Below are 11,301 nucleotides of genomic sequence, written 5' to 3' on the forward strand. Positions count from 1 at the left end.
ATATATTTATTTGGTAAGTTGTTGAAACATTTGATAATTTCGTTTATATACACATAACTATCTTTCCGACTAAAAACAGTTTAAATATCTGAAATCTACAACTGATAAATGAAATAAAATTGAAGAGGTAATAATGGGAATATTAATGGCGCTAGATGATTATGATTTATCAGTCCCAAAATTACATTATTTGCGCATGTGTTTCAGAATCCAGAAAATTAGGCTTTTAAAAACTATTGTTTTTTCAGTTTGACAAGTGATTTTCGTGGCAACTAAAGGTTCCGAAAATTTAGTGACAGAATATTATGCCCAAAAAGAAATCAGCCCTCCGTCCAGTAAATTTAGGATTTTGGTTGGGAAAAATCCAGTTAAAGCTGTGAACTTTTTTAATTGATGTATTTTGCCTTTAATGAGATGAATCTAAATTTGTCACTATTTCTTTGATGAGCTTTAAGCGTTACTCTCAAAATACATCGCAATTTTCGACTGTTACTATATTTAAAATACTTCATAAACGAATCACAAAAAAAAGATCTAAATTGTAAAATTTAGTGCATTAAATTCTTCGGAGAATGACTACCATAATATTATTATACGATCAAGAGGTGTTTCCAGAAGGATGATCTAGTAAGTGTCTGATTTTTCAATTTTTTCATTTTGTAAACTTTGCTATTCCATCGCTGACTTAGGATCAATTTTATCACTAAAATGTATAGAATAATAGTTATAGATAATCTAACTAGCTTTCTAATGATTACCTTATTTTTTTTGAATTCAAGTAAACCTTTATAACAATTACTTTTTAAAAATAAAATCTTGCAATGTAAATGTACTATTTCATTAAGTATGTCTATTAGAAATCAAATTAAAGCTTATCGAATGATATTTGCCAAAATTAATAAGCAAAATGTAGGTATCTTGTTGGAACAAAAATTGTGTCTTGTCTGCAACCTCTCATTACATAAACGACACGAAATAACACATAAAAAAAACCGGAAAGTTGGCATAGTAACAACTCTTTGTGTTTGTGGCATAGTAACACAAAGAGTTGTCACTGTCCATTCATGAAATAACAATAATGACAGCGTGGTAAAAACAAAGTTGCTACACAGCTCATGCTATGTTGAAAATAGTAACTGAAAAGGTCTTGTCACAATAAATTACTAGATTCAAAGTGCCTATGTATTGTTTAACAAATTATCTGTATGCTACTCCTAAGACCCGTTTCATAATGAAAGTTAATAAATAGTATTAGTCCATAAATATAAGTATACAAAGAGCAAGTACTGATACTTTTTGTTTCATAATGGAGAAGACTAGTAACGTACCTCTGAATTATATATTAATAATAATTAGTATTAGCTTATGATTCATTATGAAAGAGGGCTTTGTTGGTTCCAGTTCAATCCGTTATCCAAAGCCAGGAAAAATTCAAAATCAACTTCAACTGAATTGAACAGGTTCGTACAGAGCCATTCTCCACTAAAAAGGATCCTTTTTTTTTTTTTGGCCGCTTTTGAGCGAACGTAGGGAGTGTAATTCAACAACTTTTAATCTAATTAATTTAATTAAATCAATAATAATAGCTGTTTAAGTTGGTTTTTGAACTTCCCTTCACTGTAGCCCGAATAGTGAACAGTTTATTCTCCTGGTTATTAACATCTATTTACGGATCTATGCATTCTCATTTTACTTAATCTTTAAGATTTGAAATTAATTTTTTTTTTTCATTTAGTTCAAGAATATCAGTGACAGTTGACAAAGTTATATTTACAACATATTATTCCTATCTTAAAAGAAACGTTCAATATGTCTAGACCATGTCAGCTATATGGAATAATAATTTTTCATAATTTGAACACATTATTTAATTTTTATTGTTACTTATTGTGAAATGTTACCGCACCCTAAAAGTGCCGCTTTCCTCTCCACACCCACTACGCCACTGTATTGTCTCTTTTCTGAATTTCAAATTTAATTATTAATTAAAAGTTAACTGTTATATTGACTGATTGATTAACTTTAATTAATGAATGAACCTAACAGTTAGGTGCTCAAAATTTTATATTTATTTTTATTTTCTTTACAGCATACGAAAAATCGGTGCATAATTTGCACCATGACCAGAAGTGGCAAGAGGAGGCCAGCGTGGGGAAACGTGTCGCACTCTATCGGCTCCAAGGAGAGCTAGGCCGGGGAAACTTTTCAACTGTCAAGCTGGGCACTCATGAGCTTACAAAGGGTAATATTTTTTTTTACTTTTTACAAATAAATTTTGCTATATTCGAAGTATATTCGCCATATATTGCATATTTTGGCTTACTTTTTTTCATCTAGTGAAATAATTAATTTAACATAAAAATCATCCCTAGTTTCGAAACTATCATTTGCATTCCTGCTGTTCATTATGCCCTAGGATACTTAGATTTTGAATAAGAACTAAATTTCTATTCCAAATACAACAATGAATTAAAAAAATGTATTATCATTGGAGTATCTAAATTATCAAGAATTACTTCATCAAAAAATTGTTGTCCTTAATGCCTTGATGAAACAGCATTCATGGTAAAAATTTCATCCAGCTTTAAAATGGAAATTTCTTGTTGGCTATGATACATCAACCATTAGTTTTGATTCGTTAATTGAGAGAGAGGGAGAAAAAGCTTATAAGCTTTTAGCATTTAAGCATAAATGCATAACATCATTATATATACTTATAAAATTAATTAATCTCATTTAATAAAAAAAATAATAAACATGCTTTGATGAAAGTGATTAATATCAAGATTAATGATCAATACTTATAAAAATTAACAGATATGAATCCAGAGATTACATCACCAATAATATCACAAATTCTATGAAACTTTGATTCACAGTTGTTTGTTTTAAGACATCAAGATAGTTAGTCCATAATCAGTGAATGTTTCAAATTATTATTTAAAAGTTTGTTTTGTTTTTTTTATTATAATTCACTGTTGATCAATTTTTTTTTAGAGAGAGTTGCCGTAAAGATCCTTGATAAGTCGAAGTTGACCCCTAAGGCCAAAAAAATGTTAGCCAAAGAAATTTCCAGCATGGAATCAGTCCATCATAAGAATATCATTAGGTATAGTATGTAGATCTTTAAGGTATTAATATAGTATAACTAGTAATTAGGTATTATTTCTTAAAACAATAGTAGGAGGGTAGAATATTTATATATAGAAAGGGTAGAATATATTAAATCTAGAAAAACCTGCCCAAAGAATTAATAGGCCAACTGTCTTATTTTAAGGACAGTTAAGGTAAAAATTATTTTATGTCTCTGTCTCATACATGATAATGAGATTATGTGGAATGTCTACTTCATTTCTCGTTGGTGTGCTGTAATTCTTCTTCTTATCTGGCGCTATAATTTGAGGGGGAGCCATTCTGCCTAGAACTTTGACCACCAGTCATTACTCTGCTGTGCAGTTGCTCTCCAATTTCAGATGTCCAGAATGAGACTGAGAAACATTTGCCACACTGTCAGCCCAGTGTAGCCAAAGTCCGCTTAACTGTCTCTGTCCCCACAGCCATTCTTTCTTAATCTTCCTTGGTCATCCATTCTTGTTAAATATACCACCTACCATGATCTACCTATCTTAATGATGGTGGTAATGTAGGGATCATAGCAAAGAGCTATTAGCTCAACATTAGTTTGATATCTCCAGCCTACATCATTATAGACTCCCCTTTCTCTTTGTAGATTCTGCAGAAGATTCTACTCTCAACTGTTGCAAGAGCCAATTCTTGAGCTCTAGGAAATGTCCACCATTCCGATCTGTAAGTCAGCATATGTCTAATAAGAGTCTTGTACAGGCACACCTTGATGGCCCCAGATTCCTTTTTCCTTTACAGGTGCCTCTGGAGCCCATATTAACACATATTTTTAGCTATTATCTGATAGTGGAATAATATTATTTCTGGAGTTTCCCTGGGTTTCAAGATAGATGAATTTCTCCGCTTTCTCATAGGTTTGATCACCAATATATACCAGTCTATCTTGCTGACCTCCTCCAAAATTTGTGATTATATGCATATATTTCATCTGTTTCATGTAAAACAAATCCCACTCTTTTGGTCTTCCTTGCAGGTCGAGGAACCAGTTCTTTATCACTCAGACCTCTTTTAGGACACTTCACTTTTTCTTTTGTCACTCTGAACAGATGTAAAAATTTTTGTGGGATCATCCCTAAATCTAGCATTCCCTTGTAGAATTCTTTTTATGAAATTCTGTAATAGGTGGCTTTGGATTTCCTTTTTTTGTAGATAGGGCATATGACAGTCTCATATCACTGTCTGAACTATTTCTCTATCTGCCATATGTTAAAGAGAAGGTTGTGCAGAGATCTTACTATTTCTTCACCAATGTATTTGAATTTCATGAGTCTGATTTCAGAGCTCTATTGCTATTCAGCTTATCTATTACCAGTCTGACTTTATTTTTATCTTGAGGCTCAAGTTCCTCACCTGGCTGGTGTATCATACCTCTTTGATTGGAATAGTAAAGAGAAAGGAGAGTTCCTCTTAGAATAATAATGTATACGTTTGGTCCCTATCAGCTGTCTACTTTGCGATTAGGAAGATACACTCATTATTCAAGACTGTAGTTATTTATATTGCAGCAGGTATTGTAGTTCATTAAGGTAGCCCATTACTCAGAAATACGGTCCAATTTTAAACTTTCACCCATAAACTTTTCACATATTACCATCTAGTAACATTAAATAGTTTAATTGATTATATAACTGCACCATAAGCAACCAGAGCTACAAACAAGCAAAGCTAGGGAGGATAGTCTTAAATGATTTTTTATCTAAACAGCATGTTTAAAAAGGTCTTTAATACTCTGTTTGTTCAATTGCATTCAGTGTTTTGCAATTGTGCATGTCAAATAGTATTTCCAACTGTGAGTCTCAAGGGAGGAAATATCTAATTTATCATATTTAGAATGTGGAGAAATCATTGATAGCACTTATTGTTATCCTACAGGGAAGGTTGAGTTTTCATTCTGTGGGATGTCAGTAAATAAAAGTTCACCTGCCTAGGCCAGAATCAAATCCAGTTCTGCTGCAGTTTCAAGATTGCTAAGGTGACACCTTAACACACTCTCCTATCACAGCCTCAGTTTTACATTTCCATCATTTAGTCTTTCTCTTAATATTAGGTCTTGGTGAGAGACAAGGTTGTTTTATCGCAGTCCCAATAAATTAATCTTGACAATCCCATTTTAATCAGTATAGGACAACAACCTCTAGTACCTATTAGGAGTTGGCAAAAAGCCCACTAGTTGAGTTGAATTGCCTCCTCCAACGAGTACCATTACCTGCAAGTCAATAACTATTACTCGTACCAGCAAGGATTAATTGGGAGAAAAATTTGAATGAAATGGATCATGTTTAAGTATCAATAGGATGATAATCAGAATCAAAGAATATTTTTTATTGAAGTTGGGGATCATCCCCAATGGTGAATGAGAAAACATACAAAGTTACCATCTAGAAGATCATCTATTCAATTTCAACTTATCTCAATGAAGTAAATCAGAAAAGAGTAGATTTTCTGTTTTTGCACTTTTTTTACATTTTTTATTCTATTTGTTTCTCCAAATTTCATAAAATTATTAATTACTTAATTATTTTAAAAACCCAGTTAAATAAATAAATTTATGAAATACCTATCATGATGAAATATATGTCTCATATATCATTAAAAAAAAAATGTAAATGTTATTTATTTAAAGCTTTTATTTTTTTTATATAGGGAGATGGTCAGGGTTGCGGTCAATAGTGAAATAAAAATAGTTTACAACTATTTATTTTCCAAATTTTAATTTTTTTTTTTTTTTTTTTTATATTCCGAATCAGCCATATTTTTCTAATGTTTTTATGATTTACTATTTTAGGTTATTCGAGGTAGTAGAAACATATACTAAATTACACTTGGTAATGGAATTTGTGAATGGTGGAGAGCTATACCATCGCTTGACAACTGATGGAAAAATGAAAGAACCAGAGGCCAAACAAGCCTTTGCTCAAATATTATCTGCTGTAAAACACATTGTAAGTAGCCTTGTCTACATAAAAAATTATAATTGAACAATTTATATATATAAGAATAGAGCGTAATTTGATAATATCACTCTTAATTATTCACCAGTTAAAGTGCATATAAAAAATAAAAATGTTTCATTTTATTTCCGTTTTCAATTTTTTTTTTTTTTTTTTTTTAATTTTTATCACTAACCTCATTTTAGAATAAGATATCTGCCAAACCTTACAAACTGTCTCTATTTACAGCAGGCCTAGCTGAACTCGATAGATTTTTAAAGGCATGTAGATGATGTGTAATATTAAAGCGAACCACACTTCTTTTTTTTTTTTAAATAAATAAAACTTTATTGATGTAATATAACCCATCTTATTGATGAGATTTTTGTCTATCCTTTCTATCATTTGATTTTTATAAATCTATATTTTTGTTGTTATATAGGGTAATAATTCCATAGAATACAAAATTATAGAGTAAGATTATTTTTACTCATAATAAACCTTACCTATGTTCATTCCTTATAATAATTATTTTATTTTTAGCATGAAAGAAATATCATACATAGAGATATAAAGGCTGAAAATGTGTTTTGTGGACCTAGAGGAATCGTTAAACTGGGAGACTTTGGATTTAGTACAAAAGTTTCAGGTACATGATAGATTACCTTATATTCTGGTTATGATTTTTAAAATGTTCTTTATTTATTATTATTATATAATTCTATGATGCCAATAATTAGTAAAATAACAAGATGTTTGGTTTCATGTTATCACTTTCTTATCTTTCAATTTTTCTTGAAACCAAAAATATAAATTCTCTTTAATTATGTGACTTACAGGAGGGGAAGAATTAAAAACATTTTGTGGTTCTCCACCATATGCAGCTCCTGAGTTGTTTAAAGATGATAGTTATTCTGGACCACCAGTTGATATTTGGGCATTAGGTGTACTACTATTTTTTATGCTGACTGGCCAGATGCCCTTCCCGGCTGATTCAATTGCTGGTCTGAAAAGGAGCATACTTCTAGGTGTTATTACAGCTCCTGCACATCTTTCTTTACCAGCTAGAACACTAATAAGTAAATATTTTGACTTATAAGTTTACATAAGAAGATGCTAATGCTATTAATCGTAACAAAATGCATACCATGTATAAAATAGCTAAAAATTGTTTATCATTTAAATCAATTATCAATAATACCAGCTAATAACAAAGAATAGAAAAATGTGATTTTGGTGTGTCCAATTACAGAATATTCCTGGGTATAAAATCTGATATACTGTATTTTACTAAGACTGGTCCAATTAGATGTAGGTTTTAAATTAATTACAAGAAATAAACTAGGATTAATAACACTGATTTACAAAACAAGATATTAAGGCATATTTTATACTGGATACTGTTGTAAGAAAATATAGAAGAAGGTTTGACAGCCTTAAGAAGTAAAAGTAATTATCTTATCAGAGTAGATATAAAAATTAATAAGGCAAAGTTAGGTTTATTATTTAATGATAAAATCATACTGACAGAATTTTTCCATAATCAATCAGAACATAAAAACAACATTTAAGTATTTTTCAATTTGAAAAATCTCTGAAATGAAAAATAATAAATATTATTAAGTAGCATGTATTTACAATATATTAGTTAAAGTTATCTTAGGATTCAGTAATCACTCAATTTTTCATTCCTATTGTAGGAGCTATTTTGAGGCAAAATCCATCAGAGAGGTATAATATCGATCAAATTTCATCAGCAGAATGGATGAACGGAACTTCTATCAATGGTGGTCTTTGTGAAAGTTGGACTCTTACTCCAACGATTGGGGTGAGTAGTTATTATATAAAGAAGGGACAGAAATAAAGTGGGAACCATTACCTAGAGCATTATTTACCTGACTGGTAAAAGAGAGAAAAAAAAGTGACCAAATAAAAAAAAAAAAAAAAAAAAAATATATATATATGATACCTTATTTTGATATAAAATTTTACACTTTACTGCACAGAGATATAAAATTAAATTACTGAAGATATTGCAATGTTTATTTGGGGTTTTTCTTAGAGATAGAAAATGAAAATCAAGTTTCTGCTCTGCTGAAGCATTACTCAATAACTTTATTTAGATAGCCTCTGCAAACCAAAATATATTTTTAGGCTAATTGCTTTACAAAGTTAGGAATATTGGTTTAGTTTAAAGACGTAAAGCCTTCTGGTCTTCAATGCCTTAGAACAAAGAATAAACCATACAGTCAAAGCCAAAATGGATGTAACACAAATAGTAAACACGTTCAAAATACCTGGGAAAAAAAATGCAGATTTCTGAAGACTCAATTTGAATTATGTGCATATTAAAAAAGAAAATTATATTATAAATATCAAACATTCTGTTAAGCTCAAAAATCTTCTTAAAATCTTTAGATGTGGTAAGAAGTTTTCAAGGCCTTTCTGAGATAGTTTTAACCCACAAACTGAAATTTCATACTATTCCCTGAGAGAATAATTAAACAATGAATTTCTCAGTAATAATTAACTATTTCGAAAATAATTTTAAATCATATATATATTTTTTAATTGAGTTAGTTACCTTGTTTATTTGTATTTATAGCTTTTCAAGTTGTATTTATTTTTTATGTTTGTTTTATACTGTTCAATTTATTTGTGTAGAGTGAAAAAGAAATGTCTAAGGAAGAAAAGGCAGCACGAGAACGTCTAGAATCACTTGGTATAAAAGGTGAACAGCTGGAAGCTGAAATTGGGAAAGGTGCCAGGAGTCCACTAGTTGCCACTTATCGCATCGTTATTCATAGGCTACTGGCCACACCAAGCACTGTACAACCAACTAAGCCTCAAAAGTCTCGAGCATGTGCCCTATTGTAATTTATATTTGTATGTTATTTATTAAATTTGATGTATCTATACCCACACCAGCCGTCATTAAAACCTTACATGTTATTTTTTTCATTTTATATTTCTAATCATACCACTATACATTTGCTAGATGTTTAATTTAAATAATATAAACAAAAAAAAATAAACAAAACGATTTCATTCTTGATTTAGTCATTCATCCAATTTTATAAACTAGCCCATATAATTTTCTTTAACCCTTGTAATATTCCTATAACCAACTACTCTTATACATGTAATATTTCTAATGTATTATTTATTGCCTATTACTATTACTTTTGCACCTATGCTTATTAACAGTGTATACAGAATATAAAATGTATTTTGTAATCATGGAAAAGCATGATTACTACTGAAACAATAATTACTTTACTCTTCTATGATATAAATATTTATTCCAAAGAACATCATTTCATTCTTTTTAGAACTGTAAATAGATAAAATATACTCTTAAAATACTTGAATATTGTGCTATGTATTTGAGAAAGTGATACTAAAAATTAATTTTAAAGTTTTATAAGCTGAATCAGTACCTTTATGAAATAAAAAATTTACATAAGAAAGGTATACATCTTTCTATAAAAATGAAGGACCATTTGTAATTTTTTATGTATGCTGCATCAATTTTAATTGGTAAGGCTACAGGATTTTTTTTTAGTTACTAATATCCAAAAACAGAAGTACAATTGATTTTTTTCAGAAATAAAATTTACTAACTGAATTCTTTAAAAAATAAGGATAAATTAATAAGATATTTTTTTTTATAGTAATATAATAGCTGACTTACAAAAAATACTGCAAAAAGACCATATATTGTCATTATTTAATTATCGTCCTTAAAAATAAATGTCTTTCAGTATTTAATTTAAAGCTCTATTGTAAATTATTTGTCTATATTCAGCTTCAAATAATATCATTTGCAATAATGTCCTTGCTCTTTGTCTATACCTATATTGTTTAAGAAAAATTAAATATCAAGACATTAATTTCAAAGAATGTTTATAGTATAGAATTACTGCATTATGTATTTATTACCTAGTACTGTTTATTGAAAAAGTAGTATTAATTATACATTAGTGCTCAGTTTTGGGTCCATTTAATGATGTATTATCTTAATAAGACAAGTTCTTAAGTAATGTAAATATCTCAAATTAATTTTACTGTCTAGGTTAATTTTGAAATACATACAGATATATAAATAGAGAGAGACTTTTAGGAAACATTAATGAATAATTTAGAATATTTTAATAGCACAAATAGTATATAAATATAATAACTGCTCAGTAGTTTAAATAAAAATTATGAGTAAAATTCTTGCTCATATTTTTTGTGACTGAGTACAAAACAGTCAGAATATGATATTGTAATTGTAGAACGAAACGGGTTAATAATGTAAGTTTGTTTTAGATCTGTTTAATAACAATATTAATTGTTTTATTTTATTTTGTTTTAGAATCAAATTAATTTAATAATTTGTATTAAAATCCCGTTCTGGTCAATAACCAATATGAAATTATACTTCATGAGTTAATTTTCGCATAAAATTGTGTAGATGAAATGTCTAAAAATGTATCAAATAACCATTTCACTAAGTTTCAAGATTGTAGAAAAGTGTAATTAAATTAAAATAATAAAACACTTTTGTAATATATTTATAAATTTTATTGAAGTAATAGATCTTTTGAGTAATAGAGGTAGTTAGCTCAGCTATAATCTATTTGTTATCAATGTTAAAGATAACCTTCCAGGAAGGTAATTATATCTCCTTATCTATAAAATGTAATTGTTTAATTATCAAAGAAATTTTACAATGTGACAATAATATGTTGGCAATACCAAGATTAGAATAATAAGGAAAACATATTGTAATTACATATAGATGTTAATCAGGTAATTTTTTGATAAAAAGTTTTTAATAAATAATTGTGATATATTGTAAATGTTATATGCATGTTATGTATTTGAGAATTTTTTCTAGAGGGCCTGAAGATGGTGTGACAACCATGAAACGTTGTTTCATTATAATGATATAAAATAAATAAAATTCATTCAACATTTGTTGAACAATTTCAACAATTTAACACTATTATCACAGAATTTATTATATTTCTATATTCACATAAAGAAATATTATGTGATAATAGTTTTACGTTAACGTTAGTAAAAAGTTATAAGATTTAATGGAAAGTAATAAAATATGGTGATTTGATTGGAATTAATGACCTGGGCAGGAGGCAAAAAGTTTTTACATTTTTGAATGTGGGGTGTAAAATTATATTTAAAATCGTTCCTTAAGATGGCCGAAACGTTGAATTTTTAA

At 28.8% G+C, this 11,301-nt stretch overlaps 1 protein-coding gene across 2 annotated transcripts in view; it reads left to right on the forward strand.

The window, feature by feature from the left end:
* Window positions 1–10,647, forward strand: part of LOC106684619 (serine/threonine-protein kinase NIM1) — a gene marked incomplete at its 3' end in the record, with an annotated part of 166,384 nt that extends 155,737 nt beyond the window's left edge. For both annotated transcript variants that reach the window (XM_014426804.3, XM_067050341.1), the window contains 7 exon segments: window positions 2,090–2,242; window positions 2,998–3,109; window positions 5,930–6,086; window positions 6,618–6,723; window positions 6,914–7,153; window positions 7,775–7,902; window positions 8,739–10,647. In XM_014426804.3, the coding sequence (XP_014282290.1) occupies window positions 2,090–2,242; window positions 2,998–3,109; window positions 5,930–6,086; window positions 6,618–6,723; window positions 6,914–7,153; window positions 7,775–7,902; window positions 8,739–8,951 (1,109 nt within the window).
* Between the last annotated feature and the right edge of the window lie 654 nt (window positions 10,648–11,301).

Source organism: Halyomorpha halys, unplaced genomic scaffold (assembly GCF_000696795.3).
Source record: "Halyomorpha halys isolate HHAL.00 unplaced genomic scaffold, Hhal_1.1 Scaffold595.1, whole genome shotgun sequence".
NCBI classification, from domain to species: domain Eukaryota; kingdom Metazoa; phylum Arthropoda; class Insecta; order Hemiptera; family Pentatomidae; genus Halyomorpha; species Halyomorpha halys.